The sequence below is a fragment of the Bos indicus genome, chromosome 15, assembly GCF_029378745.1.
Source record: "Bos indicus isolate NIAB-ARS_2022 breed Sahiwal x Tharparkar chromosome 15, NIAB-ARS_B.indTharparkar_mat_pri_1.0, whole genome shotgun sequence".
Taxonomy (NCBI): Eukaryota; Metazoa; Chordata; class Mammalia; order Artiodactyla; family Bovidae; genus Bos; species Bos indicus.
Genome location: NC_091774.1, coordinates 41,452,461 through 41,478,645, shown reverse-complemented (window position 1 = coordinate 41,478,645; position 26,185 = coordinate 41,452,461). Strand labels below are relative to the sequence as shown.

Sequence of the window (26,185 nt, the reverse complement as noted above, 5' to 3'; positions counted from 1 at the left end):
ACTATCTGATTGCTCTATTATTTTCAACAGAACTTTGAGGCATAAGTTGCTCCCCAGTCTGATCCACTTAAGTTCAGACTCCTATGCAGGGGCTGTCTTGGAGCCAAGTCTTCAAAGCTTGCTTTGAAGAACCCTCCCAAGAGGGTTCTTCTCAGATAATTCATTCTCTGGTTCTCTCTGTAAAATGTCTAGCTGGGCTGCTGTCTCTCTCATCGCCATTATGGAGCTACTAACCTCCTCTTAAATACTCACCAAATGCTTTTTGTCTTGAAATTCCTCACACTTTGTTCCAAATAAACTGGACAGCTACAGAACTCTGTGCTCTTACAGCCCACCTCTCCCCCCAGGTAGGATCTCTGTACCACAACGCTGGAGCTAAGAGTGGGAGTGGCAGTCCACTTCTCTCGGTGACATCGCTGCTCCCTTAGCGGTGTACCGAGGGTGGATGGCACCACTGCTCATCTTGGATTGCCTCTCCTGGCATGGAAACTTCACCCTATGTGTGGACTAGGGTGTGGATGATTAGGGCCCAGTATTCGTGGCCAAGGATAGAACTTGCTCTCTACAAATGGGGACTGGATGGCAGAAAGTCATAGACTGCTTGGCCAGGCTCGCATGCAATAAAGCTTCTGTAACACAAAATTGGGAGTGATAAAAAATACAGTGGCTTGACTCTCCTAGGGAGAAACTGTAGCCTTAGAGTAGAAGCTGGAGGGGAAAGGGAGCCCTGTCTTCTTATCCACATCTGCACAGAGAAGAGATCTGTCTCACTGAGTTCGTGTTCAAGGGGAGAGTAGGTCGTGGCTCAAATACCACAGATTGTTGCTATACCTACTGAGATTTAGTACATTTTCTTGAATAAGTGTTTTTCCATTTGACATGGGCCTTTAAAATAACTTCCAGGGACTTTAAATGGTTGGAATTTTTAAAATAATTTCCCCAGTTATGTTTGTTTCACTGGGGAGAGGCTCCACAGAGATCCTCACACTGCCATTCCTGAAGTGCTTCTCCTAACCCCATGTGATTTGCACTAAAAAAAGATCCATTTAGGAACAGCTGGCTCCATTTACCAGTGTTGTTTACTTCATTGTGACCATATTTTCTAAATTAAATATAAGGGACATATGGTCTGGCAAGGGCTTTGTACTGCTTCCAGGTAGGGGAGTTGATGTAGGCAGGTAAACTTTGGAAATAGTAGAATTTACAATTCATTTAGATGGTTTCTGGGGCTAATAGGTCAGAATATTTGAAATTCAGTTGTCCCAGGTAACCTAGGGATATATAGTTGCTAAAACTCTTGTTCTCTTTAGAAGTTAGAAGGAATTCCTGGCTGATACAAAGTCTCCTTTGAAAGGGGACACTTCTAAATTGTGTCTTCCCATCAATGATCTCAATCTATGTTTGGTAGTTCTCCAAAAGACAATCAATTAATTCTAATGGGAATTCAACACAGAGAGAATTGGGTTCCACACAAATTAACACTCAATAGCCAAGACCAAGTCTTGCTACATAACACCAGTCCTCCAAGGCTGGAAACAAGCTGTTTCGCTTCCACTCTGAATTAGTCACCACCTTAGCATACAGAATCTGGAGAGTTTTCTGTCTCCCAGAACTTCGAAATTTCTCAGCTGAAGTATGGGAATATGGATGTAGGTAAAGGAATGCGGCCTGGCAAAGGGAGGGAAAGAAGTAGGATTGTCTCTGAGACTTCATTCTCCATTCAGACTGAAGTCACCAGGGAAATCTGGTTTTAAAATGATAGACAGTCCCAACCCCCTCAGCCATCAGGGTAACATACCCTCCCTGGAAATATGCATCTGCCTAATTGCTTGAGATTGTGCACAAACTGAATATTTATGATCTTCATGTTATCACAAAGGCTGTACTTTTAAATGTTCTACCCAATATTTAAAGCCATTTTTTTCTATCCTTAAAAAGACCCACAGATTTTATTGGACCGACTGCTATTTGAGACGTGTGGCTAGCCAGGGACTGCCAGGACTGTGGACTGCAGATTTCCAGATCAGGGGAAAGGCGGACAGAAAGTACTGGAGTCAGAGTGATTGCAATTCATAGCCAGTTTCTTACCTATAGTGTGAATAAGGACACGAACTTGAGCAAACTACAGGTGGCGGTGAGGGACGGGGAGGCCCGGCGTGCTGCAGCCCGTGGGGTCGAGAAGAGTCGACACAACTGGGCAACTGGACAACTGGACAAAAACAACAATATATTTAACCATTTTTCAATGATATGTATGGGCTTGATAAGTAAGTTAAAAATCCATTTAAAAGCACTATGAATTTCTGGTCACCCTTGGTCTTGTGTGAGCTCCACTGACAGGTGGTGACCATATCATGCACCTGGCTGGGTCTCAGTTCTAGGATCAACAAAGTGAGGCAGGCCTACAATTTCAGGTTATCCGTCACTGAGCTCATGTTGCTAGGGAGAGGGAGGGACAGAGCAGACAAGCAATCTGTTTCCAGTCCTGGATACTCTGGGCAACGTCACACCGATGACTGCCCATACCAGGATTTGAGCCACATCTGTCTGACTTCAAACCTTAGCACCTTGTCTGAGCTGAAAGAGGCAGGGCTGCTGCGTATCAGAAAGAGACGTTTAGGACCAGAACGCAAACTGCCATTTCAGAGCTTTGAGAAGCTTCCTGGATTTTGCTCCTGTTTTTGCAAACTGGCAAAGACCAAAAGACCTCTGCTCTCAAGGCAAAGAGAAATTGATAAGGAATTTGGGAAGCTTTTCTGCCCCAGGGAAGAATCAACCTCAATGACAGTTTGGTATTAACTAGCTCAGCCATGCAGGGAGGCATAATTAGTTTCCCAGCTCAGAGCTTCATTCCACTGGTCCCCCACACCCCAAGGGCTATACAATCTGTTTGAAATGAAAAGAAAAACAAAATCACTGCTCTCCTCAGCTCACCCATTGGGCTATTTGCTCATGGCCACAGGCAAAAGGTGAGGCAGCCATCTGTCTATTGAGGTATAAGAAGAATGGAATAGTCATTTTTAAATGACATTTTCAATTTTTCCCCTATGTCTACTATGCCCTCTTCCACCCTACTGCTTAAATGACTCTTCTCAAATTGAAAATATCAGGGAATAATAGGAAAAGAAAAATTGTAGTAATCCTTAGCTCCTGCCAATGGGCTGCTCTGTCCTGGTGGGCAGAGTCTGAGAAGAAACTTCTTCCTGTGACCATGTCATGGCTGTACCAACTGGGGAGGATGGGAGAAGCTGTGCTGGGCCACTCTGAAGACCTGCACCCATGGGTGGGTGATTTCCCAGGTGGCACCCGGGGGCCCAGGAGGTCTGGGCTGCCCAGCCCTGCTTTTTGCACCAGCTCCTGCCTGTGATGCCCAAGGAATTTCAACAGAGCAGGAAGGGAAACCCTCTCCCTCTCCTGACTCGGGAGTCATTCTCTGAGAGTCCTTCCTCCTCTCACAGTCCATGAGCCTTCTGAGTGTGAAAGGTCAGATCGCAATTCACCACCACCACCCGAGACACCCTGAAAGGGTGTGGCTCTCACAGAGGCCTCAGGGCAGAGAGGAGACCGAGTCCAGCCAGAAGCCAAAAGCTAACTTTCTCTTAGCTCCGGGGCCCGGAGGAGTTCTTTATTCTTTCTTGGAAATTAAGCTATACTTTCTCCTTCCAATTGACTCACCAGGTATCCATTTAAATGATCTCAACCTCATCTCTCCTCCTGAAACATAGACATCCTGTTCAGCTGCATCTTTTCTGGAGTCATTCTCCGCTTTTGGTGCGGTTTACTCTTCCTCTTCGGTACCCACGGGATTGCTTTCTTTTGAAAGTGGCCACAAGTGACAGCTTCATTACAATAAAGACATCGTGGGTCCCTTGAAGGCTCCAGGCTTTTCTCACAAGCTGGTTCCTGGGAGATCTCCGTGGAGGAAAGCACATTTTACACACACACACACACACACACACACACACACACACACAGAGCCATGGCGTCCCTTTAATTAAACCTTGAAACAGCAGTGTAAGCCATGAGAGGCCATGAGAGAGGCCCCAGGACTGCATGTCTTCCTGTCGCTGATCAAGAAGGCGGGCACAGCGTGAGACATCCTCACAGAAGCCACCCCCAAGCCTGGAGGGACAAGAATCAGCTCTTTGGGCCCCTGGCTTCCCTTCCAGATGACTCTGAAGCCAGAGACCTGGGTGTGAATCCTCTTACTAAGTGGGTTTAGGCAGGTCTGCTTATTTATTCGTTTAGTCACTCAACAAATTCCTAATTAACCCAACTATAGAAGGCAATGGCACCCCACTCCAGTACTCTTGCCTGGAAAATCCCATGGATGGAGGAGCCTGGTAGGCTGCAGTCCATGGGGTAGCTAAGAGTCGGACACGACTGAGTGACTTCACTTTCAGTTTTCACTTTCATGCATTGGAGAAGGAAATGGCAACCCGCTCCAGTGTTCTTGCCTGGAGAATCCCAGGGACAGCGGAGCCTGGTGGACTGCCATCTATGGGGTCGCACAGAGTCAGACACGACTGAAGTGACTTAGCAGCAGCATACGCCCTACTGGCATGTAGTTTCCAGTGAAACACAGAAAAATGGAAAAAAATAGGACTCTGTCTCCACTCTTAGGGAACTTACAGTCTAATGGGAAAGCAGATGAACAGTCAGTGTATAGTACAACTTTCTCACCTGTAAAATGGGGCTAGGATATGATTTTAAGGATGAAATCCTAATAGTACAAAGATTAACAGTACCAACCAAACAACTAGTCAGTGCCTGATAATTGTTGATTTTTTTCTCTTTTCCTGTCCTTGGCGCAAAATCTCTGCCCCTTCTCCATCTGCACCACTGTGCAGGTTTGAAAGGCCTGCTCCTGATATAAAGACTGCACCACCAGGAGCTGCCATGTGCTGCGGGACCTGAACACAGGTTCTGCTCCGAGTGCTGTGTCCCCAGTCCTGGACAGGATCCCAGGTGCTGGGGTGCAGGCCCCAAGGACCCAGACAGGGCCCCTCCAGCCTCACCTCATAGAAAGAAGTCTGCCCATCCTCTGTCCCTGGAGCACCCGACTTCATCTGAGAATACACAACAAAGTGTTACTTCTCACTGCGGAAGTTTCTTCTCATGTTGAAGGGAGTAACAGGATATAGAGGGGAATTTTCTAGAACTGACTCAGGACCTCTCCACCCCCATCCCAGAATCTCTGGCACCAAGGGGAGGATCCTCAGGGCAGTCACCAAGTTGCTCTGGGTCGTGCATCCCTCAGCACAAAGTTTGAGGGTGAGGGTCCTCTTGTACCTTCTGGTTCTAGCATACTCTGAATCTCAATAAAGAGCCTTCAGACAACAGCCTTCACAGTTGACATGACTTGGGAACTGCCAAAGTTGGACAGCTCAACTTTTTTGTTTAATAGGTGAAGAAAGAGGGAAGGGGCTACACAGAGCTGCATCACACAATACTTTGTTTCTAATAGTGACCAGAGTGAAATAAGATTTAATTTTTGATTTATAAAAATCAATGCATATTTCTGTACTTCTAAAGTAATTACAAACCAAAAAATACATATGCTGTTTGCTGAAATAAAAAAAAAAAAAGAAAACAAGCAACTAGCTGTTGTTGAAAAACATTCACAATTGTATAGTTTTAGGTACATAAAAGAAATATTTTAATTGTTTTGTTAAGGCAATTCTTATCCCCTACTCTTAAGTGATCAAAAAAAATTCCCACTAATCAAGAAATGGTTTATTGTCCAGGAAGTTTCATAATGATTTACTTCAATTCTCTCTAGTAAAAAAGCAAAACCATCCCTCTGTTTTCTGTCACTAGTAAGGGATCTCTTTCAAAAAGGACTTTAAATAGATAAGTACTTTTTTAAAAAAAATGTAGAATGCACCTTCTCAATATGAAACTACATCTATCTTTGAGTTGTAAAGAATGTATATTAAAATTAGATCATGCAACAAAATGCACATTTTGTAGAGAAGAAAGAAAGAAAAGATTAAATTGAATCTTCCTGACAATTGTCTTAAATCATACCTTCCTGCCTGCAATTGAAATTATAAGTCACGTTGCTTTGTGTTAAATCAAATTCCCCCCAGCAGGAAGACAGGCTGTTGCAGCTCCAATTCTGTTGGGAGGTGGGTTGAGATGGAAGAAAACACTTCTCTCCTCCAGGAGGCTCTTCCACTACCAGGGATTTGAGGAAAAGAGATTCTGGACCAGGTAACAGGATACCTTGCATAACTCTCCCACCAGGTTTCTACAAACAGTGCATTCCTAACATTGTCCCCGGACCACTGTGATGCCAAGTGGGCTTTATTTTACAAAACAAATATTTCTCTACAAATGAGGGCAGGTCCCAGGCCTGCGGGCTTAAAGATTACCAGGCAACAGTCAAATCAAACTGAAACACTCCAGGTGTCCAAATGTCACAGTGTGAGGCTGGGCTCCCCTCTAACCTCACTTCTGAACCATCTCAGTTCAGTTCAGTTAGTCGCTCAGTTGTGTCCGACTCTTTGCGACCCCATGAATTGCAGCACTCCAGGCCTCCCTGTCCATCACCAACTCCTGGAGTCCACCCAAACCCATGTCCATTGAGTCAGTGATGCCATCCAACCATCTCATCCTCTGTCGTCCCCTTCTCCTCCTGCCCTCAATCTTTCCCAGCATCAGGGTCTTTTCAAATGAGTCAGCTCTTTGCATCAGGTGGCCAAAGTATTGGAGTTTCAGCTTCAGCATCAGTCCTTCCAATGAACACCCAGGACTGATCTCCTTTAGGATGGACTGGTTGGATCTCCTTGCAGTCCAAGGGACTCTCAAGAGTCTTCTCCAACACCACAGTTCAAAAGCTGAACCATCCCAGGCTGGCCTTAACTGGGGAAGTCCTAACACACTCATCCTGTCAGCTGCACTGTAACAGGGATCAAGGTTGATAGTCTGGGTGTTACAACCAGAAAATGTATCCCTGACCGTATTTTCTATGCCAGCTCCAAGAGGAAAAGGTGGTGGGAACGAAAGGAAGAGGGAAAATGGAAGACTGAAGGAAAGAACGTGCTCCCCACCACATGCCCACCAAGTGATAGGCAGGGTGGGGTGCTGTCCAGTCCTGCATTTAATCAGCACCTCAATTAATTTCAACTCTTAATCAGCACAACAATCCTACAGGGTTTAAGGAGCAGTCATCCTCATTTCCATAGCTGGGGAAACTGAGGCACAGGGAAGTGAAGAGCCTTGCCCAAGGTCACCCAGTCTGTAAAGGGCCACGCTGATTCCAGCCACTGTCTGCCTGCACATACTTTGCCACAATTCACAAGACTCCGGTTTCCCTCTTCCAGGTAACTGTTGGTTTTACTTAATGCCTGAACTTGCCCTCTCCTAAACTTCTCTATTCCACTCCTCTAAATCCTCCTCATTCTCCAAAGGTGTGTCATTAAATCCCAGCTCCTCCCCATTCTGCTCTACCAGCACACTCTTCGAGAATTCAGTATTAACCCTCACTACCTTTGTTAGTTTGCAAAAGATCATCACCTGTTTCTTGGGTTGTCTTCCTAGCCTGACGATGAGATTTTCAAAGCAAAGGACTGTGTCCTACATATTTTATCATTTTCTGACATGCCTGGCACAGAGTCAAGCCCATAAGGCGTGTTCAGAAGCAGCCACAGAAAAGCCTGGATTGGTGCCTTTAAAAGCTGGGCTCCTCTGCGACCCCTTCCCAGGGCTCCCCCTTTCTCCCAGGACATTTCTTCCACAGTGTCCTCCAAGGCCAGTACAACCTGCTCCCCGACTGGCCCTCTCTGACCTCAGCCCCTACCCCTTTCTCCCACAGTCGCTCTGCCCTGGCCACATTGTTCTCAAATCCACAGACACCAGGTCCACTCCTACCTCGGACTTTGCACACCTGTTGTTTCCTCCACCTGGAACTGTTACCCCAGACAGACCTCACACCTAATTTTCTTCAAGCTTCTCTTTATCAGAAGGCACCTGACTATCTCACTTCATTGCAAACCCTTCATACGTCTGTCTTCATCCCACTGACATACCTCCACCACTTACTAGGTGCTTAATAAAAGCTATTTGGATGAAGAAAGGAAAGAATCTGAGCACGTGACCAACAGAAGGTAGGAGTACCTCCCAGGTCACTGTCAAACTCTGAGTCATAGGAGAGGGGAACAGGAACTTGGAAGTAGTTTCTTCCAACCATCCCAAGCCTCCACCCCAAGCCTTAGTGCTAGATCTGGGGCCCCTCTCCAACACCTGCCCACAGAACTAGGGCCCACATTCTATACACCTGAGCCCAGATATGTTGCTTTCTTGATTAAATGGGAATTATGGACAAACCTGGACATGTCTGCAGTTTCCTCTGTATGCAACGCTCCACTTCACGGCCCCCAACTTGACGCCATCCCCTGATCCTGGAAGACACTTCAGTGAAGCTTTGCTCTGAATGAGCAGAGGAGATGGTTTTGTTCACACTTAAGTCATGAAGTCAAGTAGGCCTTAGGAAGCATCACTACAAACAAAGCTAGTGGAAGTGATGGAATTCCAGTTGAGCTATTTCAAACTCTGAAAGATGATGCTGTGAAAGTGCTGCACTCAATATGTCAGCAAATTTGGAAAACTCAGCAGTGGCCACAGGACTGCAAAAGGTCAGTTTTCATTCCAATCCCAAAGAAAGGCAACGCCAAAGAATGCTCAAACTACCACACAATTGCACTCATCTCACACGCTAGTAAAGTAATGCTCAAAATTCTCCAAGCCAGGCTTCAGCAATACGTGAACCACGAACTTCCAGATGTTCAAGCTGGTTTTAGAAAAGGCAGAGGAACCAGAGATCAAATTGCCAACAACCGCTGGATCATGGAAAAAGCAAGAGAGTTCCAGAAAAACATCTATTTCTGCTTTATTGACTATGCCAAAGCCTTTGACTGTGTGGATCACAATAAACTGTGGAAAATTCTGAAAGAGATGGGAATACCAGACCACCTGACCAGCCTCTTGAGAAACCTGTATGCAGGTCAGGAAGCAACAGTGAGAACTGGACTTGGATCAACAGACTGGTTCCAAATAGGAAAAGGAGTACGTCAAGGCTGTATATTGTCACCCTGCTTATTTAACTTATATGCAGAGTACATCATGAGAAATGCTGGGCTGAAGGAAGTACAAGCTGGAATCAAGATTGCTGGGAGAAATTGTCAATAACCTCAGATATGCAGATGACACCACCCTTATGGCAGAAAGTGAAGAAGAACTAAAGAGTCTCTTGATGAAAGTGAAAGAGGAGAGTGAAAAAGTTGGCTTAAAGCTCAACATTCAGAAAACTATGATCATGGAATCCGGTCCCATCACTTCATGGGAAATAGATGGGGAAACAGTGGAAACAGTGGCTGATTTTATTTTTCTGGGCTCCAAAATCACTGCAGATGGTGACTGCAACCATGAAATTAAAAGACACTCCTTGGAAGGAAAGTTATGACCAACCTAGACAGCATATTGAAAAGCAGAGACATTACTTTGCCAACAAAGGTCCATCTAGTCAAGGCTATGGTTTTTCCAGTGGTCATGTATGGATGTGAGAGTTGGACTTTAAATAAAGCTGAGCGCCAAAGAATTGATGCTTTTGAACTGTGGTGTTGGAGAAGACTCTTGAGAGTCCCTTGGACTGCAAGGAGATTCAACCAGTCCATCCTAAAGGAGATCAGTCCTGGGTGTTCATTGGAAGGACTGATGCTGAAGCTGAAACTCCAATACTTTGGCCACCTGATGCAAAGAGCTGACTCATTTGAAAAGACCCTGATGCTGGGAAAGATTGAGGGCAGGAGGAGAAGGGGAAGACAGAGGATGAGATGGTTGGATGGCATCACTGACTCACTGAACATGGGTTTGGGTGGACTTCAGGAGCTGGTTATGAACAGGGAGGCCTGGAGTGCTGTGGTTCATGGGGTCGCAAAGAGTCGGACATGACTGAGCGACTGAACTGAACTGAAGTCTTCTCCTAGAAACAGAGATACTGCTGGGTGTGAAGAGCCAGGCCTTCAGTCTCTTAGCCTTCCACAGCACTCCAGCCTGACAACCCCTGGCACAGGCCACCTCCTGTACCTCCAGGGAAGGGCACTAAGAAAACAGTCGCTTGGTGACCTACCTCAGGGTCATGCTCCTCTCATGAATCCTTCTAGTATCACCTGCAACCTTCCTACTGAGAGAAAGGGGTGATCCTATTTTCTCTTGCTTAGCATCACTGGAGCAGAAAAACAAGAGGGTGCCTAGCTCCATACTAAGGAGCTGGAGAGAGGTAACTTACTAACTGCATCGCCTTGGACAAGTTAACTACAGTCACTGAGACTGGATTTCCTCATCTGTAAAATGGGGGTAACAACATAATCCCACAGGGTTACTTACAAAGTTAAAATGAGTTTTCACATGTAAAGCGTTTAGCATATAACAGGTGCTCAACAGATATTGATTCTCTTCCTCGTCCAGTTTCTTCTCTAGACAAGTTCAGAGCTATTTCTACAACCCCTCCTCTCCTTTGTTCTTCTATTTTAATTTTTGAATCATTGATAAAATTTTCTTCCATTATTTTCCTTTGGATTCTCCTTCTAATATAAATCCTCATGCATGCATGCTAAGTTGCTTCAGTAGTGTCCTACTTTTCGCAACCCTATGGACTGTAGCCTACCAGTCTCTTCTGTCCATGGGGATTCTCCAGGCAAGAATACTGGAGTGGGTTGCCATGCCTCCTCCAGGGATCTTCCCAACCCAGGGATCAAACCTGCGTCTCCTATGGTTCCTGCATTGTAGGTGGGTTGTTTTGGTTTTGGTTTTTGCCACTGAGCCACTGGGGAGGGCCCTCAGGTTCTAATAAAATTTTTTAAAAGTCTGGCCCAATTATAGTCTTGGAGAGTATACGTCATAATTCTTGCCTGTTATACTTTCCTCCCATATACTCTTTTTAAAAAGCAAAGTAAATCAGAGGATCAGTTTATTATTAAAGTGAGATTTAGAAATGTTAAAAGACTGCTTCTCCAACTGTGAGGCACGTCTACAGCCTTACCAACACCCCTCCCATTACTTGGTGGCTCCTTCTCTCCCTTCAGAAAAATATGATGATGATTAATTACAAAAAGCCTGTCCCACTCATCAAGATCCTTTGAGGCAGGAACCACATAAACACCAAAGATCATAACTGCAATAAAGAGAAACCAGAAAACCTCTCTGCTCTGGGACCCTACCCAGGCAGAGCTAAATAAATCTGAAACAGAAGATCAAAAAGGATCCTCCACATGGATAATAGAAAATGTCACCAGCATAAACAGGAAGAGAGATTAGTTCAATAAAGGAATAAAGTCACATCTGTGGGTCTCAAGTAAGATTTTTGCTTACTTTTAACTTCCCAGCATATAACTCACAAGGTTATTAATACGGACTCCTACTGTTTTGGGCAAATAAACAGCTGCTGATGTTTTGTGCCCAAACCACTTTATTAGAGCTTTCCTTTACAGCAATTGTTTTTTCCTTTCCAAATCCTGAGAGGCTCAGACAGCTGAAAAAAAAAAAAAAAAACAGGGAGTATTAAGGCAGAATGAATAACAAAGAAGAGAGGAGGCAGCTTGTGGGGGCAGAGCAAATGGGGCAGGGGCTGCCAGACCCTCACCATCCCTTCTACCACTCTTGGACAAAGTCAACGTTCAAGATCAGAGAGCAGAAGACACAGACGTGGTGCAATCAGAAGAGCTATTTTTACCATGATGCTAGGAGTTACCATTGAAAAGAAAAAAAAAGAAAAGAATTTACCAGCTTGAGAAGCTGAGGATGACCAACTCTCCAGGTTTTCCCAAGTTTGAGGGTCCTCCGCGGACACAGGAATTTCAGTTTTAAAAAAGGGAAAGTCCTTGGGCTTCCCAGGCAATCCAGTGGTTAAGATTTCACACTTCCACTGCAGGCGGTGCAGGTTCGATCCCTGGTCAGGGAACTAAGATCCTGCATGCCATGCAGTGTGGCTGATAAATAAATAAACTTTTTAAAAAAGAGGGGAAGTCAAGCAGGGCTAGTTGGTCACCCCAGGAGCCACTTGGCTGCGCCAGTGCACAGGAAAGCATTATAGGAGTTTGAAAGTCACATGTGAAATCTGAATGAGGTCCAGCCTGCAGCCAGCACACGCCGCTTTTCCTATGAGGCCAAGTTCCTGGGGGGCTCACAGTGATTCCAGAGAAAGGGCTTTCTGGAGTCTCCCATGCTAGCACCCCGACTCCGAGGTTCCTTAATTATACGAGGATAAAGCAAGCCGCCTGCCTGGATCCCTTTTTCATCAGTCTCCTGCTAGACCTAAGGCCTCTAAGCTTACATTTGAAAACCATCTTTGATAAAATGATCTTCCAGTCCCTCCTCTGTGAGACTGTCATCTTCTGTTCTCTTCTGGAGAGAGCACAAATGCTGGAGACAGTTTCCCTTTCTGGCTCCACCACCTAGCAGCTCTGTGACCTTGGGCAAACTCTCTAAGTCTCTATGCCTCAATGTTCTCGCCTCTCAAACTCTCCCTCACCATGCAGTGACGCTAAAAGGCGATCATGCATGGACAGCACCAGCCCAGTCTCTGACCCATAGGAGTAGTTCTCGTCCTCTGTTCCCTTTGATATCATCCAGCTTCAATTCTTTATATGCCTGTTGCTCTTAAAATAAATCAAGGGTTTGGCTAAGATTATCATTTGGCATTTCTGTAACTTCAAATCTCTCCTTAACTTTCATTCTCATTTGGCATTTCTGTAGCTTCAAATCTCTCCCTAGCTTTCTAACTCTTAAATTCATTGTCCCAAGCAATCTTGTACTCTTAAGTCCTAATATACCACTAACATGACACTTATTAGCCCAAGTTTCAAATCTTGCCCTGGTCGCTGAACTGCCTTCCCTCTCCTGCAGGATCTCAGTGGCCTTTTTAACTCTAAGCCCCCATAGGACAGAGATGGATAAGCAAGTCAGACCACTGAAGCCAAATCAGGCACCAGAACTTAAGATGCAACATCCCTATGGGTCCAGTGGTTAAGAATCCACCTGCCAATTCAGGGGACACAGGTTTGATCCCTGGTCCAGAAAGATCCTCCGAGCAACTAAGACTGTGTACCACAAGAGGAGGTGGTGCACATCCTGATCCTACTGAGCCCACCTATCTAGAGCCCATGCTCCGCAACAAGAGAAGCCCCTGCTTGCTGCAACTAGAGAGATTCCATGTACAGCAACAAAGACCCAGAACATCCAAAAATAAATAAGTAAATAAAAATTTTACAAAATAATAATACAAAATTAAGTATAGATGCAGCACCTAACCATCTCAAATAGGTGCTCTACCCTGAATCTTAAACTCTGGACATGGGTGGAATGAACCCAATCATGCCGAAGAGCTGGCCTTAGCCTGCTCTTCAGGCATCATTTTCCATTGCTCTTATGTGTCCCGAGGAGATGAGTGCTAATGTCACTTCTCTGGATCTCTCCAAACACTGTTTATGTGAGCTCAGAGAGGACAGTGGTAACAAACGCAGCGGAACAAAGTGTGTCTGGCAGCCCCAGTACCATTTCAGCAATACCATCATAAAGGAAGTCTGTCACTCTCATTAGAGTTGGACATGAAGGCTTTCCACTGGCATCACGAAGGGCAGCTTCATCTCCCAAAAGCAAACCTTCACAAAACTAAAATTGAATGTTGGGCAGTGAAAGAGAACTACATCTCAGAAATACATACCTACTGACTGGGATGATCTGTCCTAGCAACATATTTTAATCTATAATTGTGTAGCCAGAAAAAACTACCAAAGCATTAGTGTTCACACTATCAGGAATCCTCTTGCTTAAAGCTCCAGTGGGCCGCATTCAGCTGGGTCCATAGAGTACAAAGACTCACACCGAAGATTCCAGAACAGCAGCTGTTTCCAGTCATTGTCACAACATATTGTAAATTGGAACTGTTTGCAGTAATGTGTTATTAACAATAATTTAAGTACCAAAGCATATGAATGATTAACTATGAATTGAAGCCATTTCAAGGTTATCACATTCTCTTGCATATTAATATGCTTTCTCGTGTGGGAGAGAAAGGGATGGAGTGAGAATGAATGCAACATGTTGGGACATGCGTGGTCCTGGCCCTGCCCTGGGGTGTGTGCTCTGCATGCGAAGGCATGTGTGTGAAGAGCGGGGAGCATGGAGAACGCCTGTGCTCAAGCATTGCCCTGTGGAATGGCACTCACTCTGACCCTGAAGGCAAAGTGAAATTTGGTAAGTTAACAACTGTAGGCACAATGGAATTATCAAGTCTTTGCAAATTCAAGGCACTCCAGCCCTAGGGAGACCTTCAAGGTCAGCATAAAAGTGCAATCCACCATTTACAGAATCGAGACCATCAACCAGTGGACCTAAACCTCTCTGGCCCTTGCTCTCGACCAAAGTACCCATGCCACAGTGATGGACTGCCCTTCCAGCATCTCTCTCTCTCCCCAAATCCCACCTTGGTGCCTTCTGGCTACATTCATCACTCATACTCAGTTTGGTGTTTCCACAAAGGACCTTCTGTGTAATATCAGCTCAATCTGGGCTGCCCTCCAATATGCCTCTCACAAGGCACCCTATCTGTCCTAGTCTCCAGAATAGAACACAAGCAACGAAAAGTGGCAACAATCCTAAAGAGACTCCCAAGCTCTACATCAAAGCAGTAGCCCGTTCAACTTCCAAGTTAAGGGACATCAGAAATCCTGTAGGACACTAGTGAAGATGTTCCAGCAACCCTGCACTGGCTCTGGATCCCACAAACAGCTTTAAAAAAACACAGACCACCTAAATCCGAATAACTGAAGCTGACCTTCAAGGCCCTCACAAACCAGAAAAACAAACTGTGGCTCTCCAACATTTCATTCTGAATTCTCCTTGAGGCTCTACATCAACCTACTTATCAAGGGCAAATAACAATTTATGTCAAGTGAGTGGGAAAGAATGTGGAATTCATTTATTTTACAGCCTACACACTTCTGGATAAAAATGAAAATTCTTTGGCCATGGTAAAAAAAAGTCGTATTCTTTGGCAAGGTTTTTCTATTCCATGGAGATACGGTCCTGGGCTATTAATAAAGATAATTGGGCTCAACTTCTACATTCTGCTATTGGACTCTCTCAAAATATCAATCTCTGTTACTATTATAATTTCACATGCCACAGTTCATTCCGAAGGATAAATAAGTTTACTCTTTAAATGACACCCTTTCCTCAAGTAATCTTCAAGCATTTTGCAAACATCAAAATGATATCTTCTTTACAACCCTGCCAAGTCAGGGATGAGATGAGAAGGACATTAGCCAATTCTCAGTAACATCCAAAAGCTATAAGGGGACAAAAAAAAAAAAACCCTCCCAACAACTGGGCCTTGGATATTTTCGTATTTTTAGGAACCATATATGTGTTTGTAATCTTGGTGACCAACCTACTGTTACTGAATTGATTACTGTTACCGGTACATTAATATGCACATAATATGCCTAATAAAATTTTAGGAAACAAAAGCACTTAATAATCCATTTCTCCCATTGTTCAGATGATCTTGACTCAGTGAAGTAAGATAATGGATTTAGAAATTAGTCATATAATGTAATACATTATTAATCATGGTATTCAGAAGGGTAAATAGATGTTACAAGTATACCACCCAGGAATTCAATTTCATTTTAGATTTGTTTACTCTCTTAAATTCTTTACGCTATCATCATCCCTCAAAGAAATCTAAGTCTGATGTTTCCTTTTCTTCCAAAATAGTGATTTCCAACCCCTTTTTAAAAAGAAAGCAGAGTCCTTTAAAAAAAATGAAATATCTTACAGAAAACCAAATATAAGACAGATGAAAGAGAAACAGCATTGGTTGCATAGAGGGGAGAGAATGAGGAAAGGAGGGATCAAAGAGACCTCACTTGACCCTTCTATTTCTTAAGTCCCAGATCAAACCTTCTAGAAGCTTGGGGCTCCTGGGGACAGAGTTTGAGAATCACTGCCCTAAAGCATATGTGCAAAGCAAAAATTATGTGTATAAAATAGAATACAGGCATGATATAAATTTCATCAATTAATGATATATGGAAATAAAACACATACATAAAATACACAAATCGCAAACACTGATATCCCAAGAGAAAAACCAGCAAAGGACACCAATACAAAGTTAAAGCAAACACAGGGCTCGGGAGAAGATGCTAAGTTCTACAGTAATCAAGAAAGTACAAAGCAAAAGAATAGAACATTTGATGGTGGTTACATTTGCCCAGAAAAAGTTGAAGGGTAACACCCAAGGCTGGCCAGGCTCTGAGAAGCAGGTACAATATTATATTGCCATTGGCTGTATAGAAAGATTTTCCTTTTGAAAAACAATCTTTCATAAATATTGTTCATATTTTTTGAGTCAGTAATAATCCCATTTGTGGAAATGCATCATTAAAGTCATTCCAAAGAAGAACACAGTGAGGTAAAGATGTTTATTTCTGATTAGTTATAATAGAAAAGAAAATGTTCAATAATAGGCAAGGGGTTAAATCAATAACGGTATACTGATGGTGGAATATTATACAGTCACTAAAAATACAGTAAAAGTTCTCTTTAAGAAAGAAAGTGAAAGTGAGAGTCATTCAGTCCTGTCCGACTCTTTGCAACCCCATGGACTACACAGTCCATGGAATTCTCCAGGCCAGAATACTGGAGTGGGTAGCTGTTCCCTTCTCCAGGGGATCTTCCCAACCCAGGGATTGAACCCAAGTGTCCCACATTACAGGCGGATTCTTTACCAGCTGAGCCACCAGGGAAGCCCTCTCTTTAAGAACTCTCCAGTTAATTGCCTCTCCAGATTAAGCATGTTTTCATTCTCTCCATGAAAAACAAAACCAAACCAGGATGCGATTGTCCCTCTGTGTCAATTTCTCTCCCTCACCCCATTTACATTTCCAGCTAACAATGGCATTATAAGCCAACCAAGAGTACACTGGGTTTGCTTCCAAATGTGTTTAGAATCTTGGTACTTGTCATTGTAACGGCATAACTTAATTACATGTTATATAACCAATGGAAGATCATCGTTAAAAATTTAGAGTTATTTCTAAGAAAATTAATTTAAAGCTTTGGAAAGACTTTATAGAACTAATCACATAAATAGCAGTCAAATTACTCATGAACAAAGTCACTGCAAAAGACCAAAGTAATAAAAATGTGGGCCACTACACTGCTTCATAAGTACCTTTAAGTTCTCAGTGAATGCTAAAGAAAACAGAACTAGAAATCAGACTTTGTAAACTGCACTTTATGGGAGTGGCTTATTCCATGAAGAAGCTGTTTACAAAGTCAGATTTCTAGTTCTGTTTTCTTTAACAGATCCAAACCAAAGATAAAGCCTTGGCCTTCCATCAAAAAGCTGAGAAATGAATGCACAGTAAAACAAAATACTTAATGCATGTATGTGATATTTTGTTTTAGTTTCTTCTTTAATCAGGTTTTCAGTAAACTAGCTAACTCAAACCCAAACTGTGTTGAAGAAGAGGTATACTGCTGCTGCTGCTGCTGCTAAGTCACTTCAGTCGTGTCCGACTCTGTGTGACCCCATAGACGGCAGCCCACCAGGCTCCCCCATCCCTGGGATTCTCCAGGCAAGAACACTGGAGTGGGCTGCCATTTCCTTCTCCAATGCATGAAAGTGAAGAGTGAAAATGAAGTCGCTCAGTCATGTCCGACTCTTCTCGATCCCATGGACTGCAGCCCACCAGGGTCCTCCGTCCATGGGATTTTCCAAGCAAGAGTACTGGAGTGGGGTGCCATTGCCTTCTCCAAAGAGGTATACTATCATCCTTCAAAAACTCGTTCACTGCAACAGGGACCAGGAGCATCTGGATTCACCACTGTACCCAAAGTCACCACTCAGTGTGGCGCCTGGCACATACCAGGCCTCCAATAAATAAGGACTAAATCAATAAGAGAAATCAACTCTGAATACTCGTTGGAAGGACTGATGCTGAAGTTGAAACTCCAGTATTTTGGTCATCTGATGCGAACAGCTGACTCATTGGAAAAGTCCCTGATGCTGGGAAAGATTGAGGGCAGAAAAAGAAGAGGGCATCACCCATGCAATGGACATGAACTTGGGCAAACTTCAGGAGATGGTGAGGGACAGAGAGGCCTGGCTTGCTGCAGTCCATGGGGTCGCAAAGAGTCGGACACCACTGGGCGACTGAACAACAACAACAAAATCAATAAACTATGTACCAAATATTGAAAAAGTGCTTCTAACAAAAAGCAAACTGAGAAAAGCAGAATATAAAATTACATGTAAACCACGACTACACCTGCATTTTTAAATATGGAGCCAGATGGACAAAGCTAGAAGGCAATGTCAAAATACAAAATAGTTGTGTTAGATTAGAATGAATTAGAGGAATTTTATACATTTTAAAATATTTTATTTAATGTTGGCTCACTCGTTTTTATATTCAAGAAAGATGCTAACCAAGAAAAAAGAAAGGCTGTATGGGTTTCTGCTCGACTTCCACAGTAAGACGTGAACCCACATGTCCATTTCCTAAGCTCTCCAACACTCCAGCGTCCTTCACACTCTGTACTTAACCCACTGCACCACCTCCAGCAATTCCATCTTTTTCCTCCAAGACAGGAGAAGGCAATGGCACCCTCCAAGACCAGACCTGTACGAACACTTGCTTTGTGTTTCCAATCCATCAGGGTGCTATTTTTAAAATCCAGAGTTATCCACCCTCTCATTTACCATCTATCTGGTTAAAAAATAATGATCAAAACTGCAATTTACATTCCCAAACACCATCTAATTAAATCATTCAATCAGAAAACAAATTAAAATGAAATACCACTGCAACCCCCAAGAGGAAAATAAACTTTTCAGTCATGACTAGAACGTAGCTCCAGGGTGACGCTCCAAAGCCTCTTCTAATTGCAAGTCCTATGGAACATCCAGTAGAACATTTTGTGACATTTGCAGCTTCCAGGACAACTTTCCTTCCAAAGCAAAGAGGAGCCTGTGCAAGGCTCCAAAGCAAAACATAGTCATTTGAGAATGGAAATGCTTTACTAATGACTAACCAGTGCCCTGGGCACCGCACTGTGTGCTCATTCATTCATGTGCTCAGCCATCCAACACACACTCTCTGAAGAATGTGCCAGGAACTGTCCTGGGTGTTCCACAAACACTTCTTGTGTGAATGTAACCTCTGCCTTTTGGTGTGAAACAAAACCCAGAGCTTCCTGAGTTTAACTATGGAAGAGTCTCCAAGTGGAAAGGCTATGACTCCATCATCCCTCGGCCACCCTCTGAGGTCTCCAACTCCGACACCCACTCCCACCATCCAGGGACTCTAGGAGAGCCCTGCTGCCCCTGTGACTCGCTGGCCCTCTTAAGAGATAGCAAGGCAATGGCACCCCACTCCAGTACTCTTGCCTGGAATATCCCATGGATGGAGGAGCCTGGTGGGCTGCAGTCCATGAGGTCTCAAAGAGTCGGACACGACTGAGCAACTTCACTTTCACTTTTCAGTTTCATGCATTGGAGAAGGAAATGGCAACCCACTCCAGTGTTCTTGCCTGGAGAATCTCAGGGACGGGGGAGCCTGGTAGGCTGCCATCTATGGGGTCACACGGAGTCAGACATGACTGAAGCGACTTAGCAGTAGCAGCATGTGGTTAAGAACACAGGTCCTGAAGCAACATGAGCTTGGTTTAAATCTCTGTACCTTAGACAAATTATATAAGCTCTCCATACATAAAACGGAGCTTACATACTTACCTCATAGAGGGAGGAGAATTAAATGTCAACATACATAAAGTACTTAAATAATGCCTGGCACACAGCTGGTGCTATACAATTTTTAGCTACTAACTATTATTATTATCCCTATTCCCCCTGAGCTTAGCAGAGTAAACTGGTTTGCTCAAAAGGCCCTCCCTACTAACTAGAGGAAACTCGGCAGTGGAATACATGTAAATGGCCCATATCATCAAGGACAAGCCTCTGATCTTTTCCTTTCCCACCCTCTGCCTTCAGAAAGTGGCATTTGGCCAGTCCCAAACACCATAGGCCCCTTACATAAGTAAGATAAATCCCTAGCCCACCCAGCACCTCTGTCCATGGACTTCTCCAGGCAAGAATACTGGACTGGGTAGCCATTCCCTTCTCCAAGGGATCTTCCTGACACAGGGATTGAACCTGGGTCTCCTGCATTGCAGGCAGATTCTTTACCAGCTGGGCCGCCAGGCAAGCCAAATTTTACTTTAAATTCCCCCAACTACTTGCTGAAGGACGGCTCCAGCATCACTGGGGGTGCTGTCACTAGTTCTGGCGACACCATCATGGCACAACAGCCAAGCATCCTGTGCTTCCCCCTGCCTCATGGCCAGTCTTTGCTAAGTCACTGGCCCTTCCCCACCCGACTGTGCACTGTGGCTTCTACCTCTCCAGCTGAGAATCTGGCCTTTTCTGAATATCCACAGGACTCATAACAGTCATTGCACATACACAAGAGAGCTGGATCACCATGCGTTTTAAGGATAATGTACCCTCTTTTTTTCTTCCCCTCTCAATTTTTTCAGGTATACATTTGAAAGTTTCAAAAAAGGCATAGCTATAAGGTTTCCTGGGAGCAAAAACACAAAGGCTCCTTTCAGCTTCCACACCGCGCTCATTTGCATGTAGAGTCTTATAAATCACATGATACGGTCCACATTCAACATGACAGAGGTGCCCTCTGGGATGAGCCCATGACCCCAAGATCTCCTCACTGCTTCCCAATGTAGTATCTTGCTCACCTCCTCCCTGACCAGACTGGAAAGCACAAGAGGATCATTTTCCAGAAACATGAACACACACACACACACACACACAGAATCTGTGAATGAAAATCTCTTAAAATCTGTGGGCAAACTAGAAATGTCAAAGTAAGGTATGGTCTGCATCCCTCTGGGAACATTATGAATCACCCTGGGGCAAACACTGTACTTCTACTGCTGACTAATTGTCAATCTGGACCCACAGGAAGGAAAAGAACAAGTAAGAAACACAGCAACAGGCACATCAGAGAGATAAATTGGTCTGCTATGCAAGCCCAGTGGCAGGTACCAAGGAGAGTTGTGAAGCAGAGGCGTCAGAGCCATGAACTTGTTTTAAAGTCATCAGTCAGTCAGGAAGCACCATGGATATGTATACCTCTCCTGCACTCACCTGAACCTCCCCCCTGGGAAGGAACTTTTGTACATACCGGGAAGCAAACCAAATGTAGAGAGCAGCTGTCCCCACCATGGCAGGGGCAGCAGATGCAAGGCTGGATTCTGACAACCATGTGTAAACAAATGAGAGTGCTCCTGGGAGAGAAACAGTCAACCAGATACGTGCCAAAGTCTGCCTGGTTGACAGGTGAACTAGGCTCTGCTGGCGCTGTCCTGCCCTTAAAAAGCTGACAAGCCTGGTAGAAAACAGGGGGAACAGAAGCAAAGAAAAAAGAAATGTGAACGTGAGAGACGGGCATGTGTGTGCACACTCTGACCTGTGGTGCCCAGCCAGAGCTCTCTATCTGCTGCCTCTGACAGCTCATCGGACAGGGTCGCCTGGGGAGAGTGCTCCGTACCCCCATCCTTCCCTTGACCCCAGCCCTGGCCTGGAGCGCAATCTCCCGGCTCAGCCTGACTCCAGACCTAGCCCGCGCGAATCTGTTTGCTCTGCCCCAGCCACTCCCTGGGCCTGGGAGTGGAGCTACCGGAGGGAATGGCCTTCGCTGGCAGCCCAGGGCGGGTTCTCCCAGTCCTGGGCGGAGGCGCCACCGCAGTGGACAGAGCTCCAGGAGCCCATGCTTCTTCACCGCGCCAACACCTGCTCCTGGAGAGGGTCTTGGACCCGCGGGCTGTGGTGTGGGTGGAGACCGCTAAGGTTCAGACAGCACTCCTAGCCACAGATACCTCTGCACACCCAATTGCCTATGGGCCGCTCACAGCCGGGCTGGGACTAGGGCCGTGCAGTCTTCCCAGCTCTGGCTCGTCCCGCAGCCTGTAGGTCCTAAATGGCAACGACTTGGGCCTCTCACGCTTCTCCCCATAGGCCCAACAGTAGCCAAATGAGCTCGATTGCCTTTGAGCGCTCCCTTGTACACACACCAACATTCACATGTACCCACACTCTGAACCGGACCTGTGTGCGACCCCGAGAGCCCTCGAGCAACTAGCCGGTAGTCCCACGCACACTGGGACACGTGCGCAGCGCGCCCCCATACCGCCAGCGAGCTGCACACACCCGCGCGTGGAGCCCCGCGCATACACGTGTGCCCTGGAGAAGCGCGCACAGCCGCCGACACTGAGGGTCCCGTACTCAGGCAAGAACATACACATACACGCAGCCCCGCCAAGCGTCTGCGGCCTCAGAGCCCCGCAGTCACTCGAGAGATGCCCACCAGCCTCGGCGCACCGCGCACGGCTCTGGGCACTCCCCGGCCCCGTGGGCTGCCCAAGTTTCCCCGGGCGCCCGTACCTTGGATATGCTGCTTTATGACATTCTCCAGGTGATCCAGCCGTTCAATAATCTTCAGGGTGTCCCCTTTGTCTTCCTCCAGCTTCTTGTCGGGCGCCGGCTCCTGCCCCCGCACATACACGCTGGCGATGTAGTTGGTGACCCAGCCCACGTAGAGCAGACATATGATGTTGGTCATGCCGCTCAGGATCACGCAAGTGGACACCAAAGTTTTGGTCTTCCTGGTGCACACCATTCTGGGCTCTCTCCTCCATATAGAGCTCCCGGGGGCCCCTTGTCTCTGCGCACCCGGGACTCCCCCGCGATCACACCCCCTCGGACGCCCGCGGCAGCCGGGCGCCGGAGCACCTGAGTCCCGACGGTCTCCAAAGCCCGGACCGCTGGCAGTGGAGCCGCCGTGCCCAAGTTTGGAGCTCCCGCCGCTGGCCGCCTTTGAGAGAGAGCTTGACAAAGGAAATGAGGTGGATTATTTTTCCAAATTAAAAATCTCCGAGCCCTTCTCGGAGCAGTCACGGGTGGTCGGCAGCCGCGCGCCTTGATATTAGCGTCTGGAAAACTTTGCCACAGCCTGGATCCGCGGCCGCGCCGCTTCCCATCGCCGGGCGCCGATTGCCTTGGCGGTCCGACCCGCCCGCGCTGCTGGAAGGACGGCGGCGGCGGCAGCGGCAGGGAGAATCGCGGCGCCCAGCGGCCCGGCCCCCTCCGAGCGACAAGCGGCGCCACCAATCGCGCTCGGGCTCGGAAGAGGGGCCGGGGCTGGGCGGTTGCGGACCAACGAGGAGGGTGTGTGGGGCGGAGTCCGGCCCGGGGCCCCACCTGCTGGCCGCCCCCTGGCCCCCGCCCTCCAGGGACGCTCCAGAGCCTCCACCCGTGCCCGCGCTGGCTGCCCCAGAGCCGAGGCTCCCGGAGAGGGCGCGCCACCAATCCCAGTCCTAGGCCGGCAGATTCCACCTCTAGGGGTATCCCACTTGCTCTCGCGCAGAAACCTCCAGGCTTCCGGAGGGAGCTCGGCTCAGCGCTCCACCGCTCGACCGCTGGGCTTCTCGCGTGGATCCCACCTGCCGGCTCTCAACCCTTTTTCTGGTTGCCGGGACTCAGGGAGGCCAGGGAAGCGTGGGCCGGATGGCCTATCCTGTCTCGCCCTCTGTCAGGCCCCGTGGGCGTCCACTTCTTCCTTGACTTCACCCTGTCAGCAGGCTTCCTGAATGTCTCCAGACCCCACAACTGTCAAAGGAGTCAACCCTTTTAGGAATCTCTTAGAAGGTTCTGTACCATCTCCACTACCAAACACCTCAGAGGTTTTTAATGCCCCTAGCTATATATATATTTTTTAAGTCTGTGCAGTTCCAGGACAAACTGTGTCTTGTAACCCCAGTTGTCATTCATGTGGGCCCGGGCTCATCCCAATGCGTGTGGAGATCCTGCACAGAAATATCCCTGGGGGGATTAAGCTCTCTGTGAGCTGTAAGTCCCTGTACATGCTGTTGTGATTGATGTTAGGGAGGACAGAACTGTACCTCACAGCAGAGGGGCATGGCTGGACTCCAGTGGCTGACACTATTTTGTTATTAGAGTAAATGCTTATTCATATTATTCCTTTCTGCTGAACACTCACTTCTTCTCAGAACCTGAATAAAATTCCTTCAAACAAAGGTTCTTCAAAACACAGATTTCTGTCCTCTTTGTCTCTGGGGTGCATTTTTCTGTCCTGAAGAGTGTCCCTTGGCGTGCCAGCACCCCAACCAGCTGTGATCCTGGTACCCAAGGCAGCTCCCTCAAGTGATGTTTTCCGGACCTGGCCCAGCAAAAGAGGGTGGACACAAAACCAGTGAAGGAGCATTGGAGGGCCATCAGCCTGGAAGCCCTTTAACCACTGCTTTGCATACAGAACTCCCAAAAGATACCATGAAAACAGACACAAACTAAAGATCTTGGAAGACTTCTCTCTACCCGTAACTGGGAAAGAGAACAATATGTGTAGGTTGGATAGAGAGTAGAGCAGGGTACTACGTATGAGTCCATATGAAAAAAGAGAGTACAGAGTATTTCTGGAAAAAAAATCAAGGTACAGAAATCTGCATCCATGAGGGAATAACACCTGTCTCTCTTTCTTTTCCTCTGGAAATATAATCAGATCACAAACAGAGGTTCTGGACTTCCTTCTAGTTGGATGAATTTATAAGCTGTGGCTTTGAATACAGCTAATGGTAAAGGTCTAATTACTCCTGTTTCATACTCTCTCCCAGGAGGGGACTTGGAAATTCAGCTCTTCCCAGGATCTTCCTAAACCACCACAGGGCTGGACAGAGAGAAGCAATACTCATTTTTCACATTCTTATTGGGGAAAAAACCCAAATTTAAAAATAAGGTTCAAATATAAAACAGAATGGATTGTGTGACTTTGTATTTTGATCCAGCTGGCCCTATCATCTATTTGTACTGTGGAGGGACTGAATGCATTAAAAGAAGAATGAGGATCAGACTCTTCTCTAGAGAGGTCACAAGCTCTAGTTGACCAGTTCAAAGAATATTCACTGTAGGTGCAGCCAGGCTCCACAACTCTCATCCCAGATCCACCACTTATTGGTTACGAGAGTTTGGACGAGCTTCAAAACACCAAAGGGGCTCAGTTTCCCCTTATATCAAATATAAACAATACTTGCTGGAGAACTGGTTGTGATGATGAAATGAGAGAATGTACCAGGCAGAATGTTTCATTAGTGCAGGGTATATAGTGGGTGCTCAGGATCATGTGAGCTTTCCTTCTGGGATATGGTGAACTCGACTAGAATTCCATGAACTCCATTTACTATTCAGCAATAGTTAGTTTCTCCACCAACCAGTATCAGTTCTCTCTCCCCTAATGGAAGTTAACAGGAACCAGAACTATAGGCAGCAAGTTGCTTAACTTTCCGAGCTGAGCTCCAGCACACTGACTTTCTATTCATAGTGTCTGTCTTCACCATCAGTAGGGTACACAGGTCAATAAGATGTTCAAACGAATGGTGGTTTCCGGGACCCTCTAATTCCCACTAAAAATCCCTAATTCTTTGGTTTTAAACAAGCAAATTGGAAGGGAATACAAAGATTTAACCCAGAAAGATTTCAGAGTCACAAGGACAGGAAAGAGTTAGCCTCTATGTCTGAATGACCAGATGCCCCAGACCCTGCCCAATTTACTACAAACCTGTGTATATAACCTCTCATAGTCTCAATAATGGGCCTCTTTTCTGAAACTGGAAAGCTGCTAAAAAGGGATCCCTGTGAAGTTAATCAGACAATGGGTGTGAGCAGGCTTAGCAGAGACTCAAGGACAATATATTTCTGTAAATTTATACCTATTATTTGAACCTAGAGTCTCCTACTGCTACAAGAGGAAAGAGTATATTGAAGAGTCTATGTGAGGAGCTAGAGATCCTTGAGAGGGTCTTTGTGGCACAACCTTTGGATATTACCCATCTTTTATATTGGGTAGGCAGCTTCCTTCTTTATGTGATTGAGTAGGGGGCAAGTACAACCCATTCCAGTATTCTTGCCTAGAAATTCCATAGACAGAGGAGCCTGGTAAACTACAGTCCATGGGGTCACAAAGTTGAACACGATGGAGTGACTGAGCACAGCACAACACAGCAAGTAGGACTTCTTACCCTC

The 26,185-nt window shown here is 46.0% G+C and overlaps 1 protein-coding gene across 1 annotated transcript in view; it reads right to left on the bottom strand.

Moving 5' to 3' along the window:
* The window catches only part of GALNT18 (polypeptide N-acetylgalactosaminyltransferase 18), a 353,046-nt gene extending 329,836 nt beyond the window's left edge, over nt 1-23,210 (bottom strand). Inside the window, exon 1 of the mRNA XM_019975498.2 lies at nt 22,535-23,210. Within this exon, the coding sequence (XP_019831057.2) occupies nt 22,535-22,769 (235 nt within the window). The 5' untranslated portion in view covers nt 22,770-23,210. The remainder of the gene's footprint in view (nt 1-22,534) is intronic.
* Between the last annotated feature and the right edge of the window lie 2,975 nt (nt 23,211-26,185).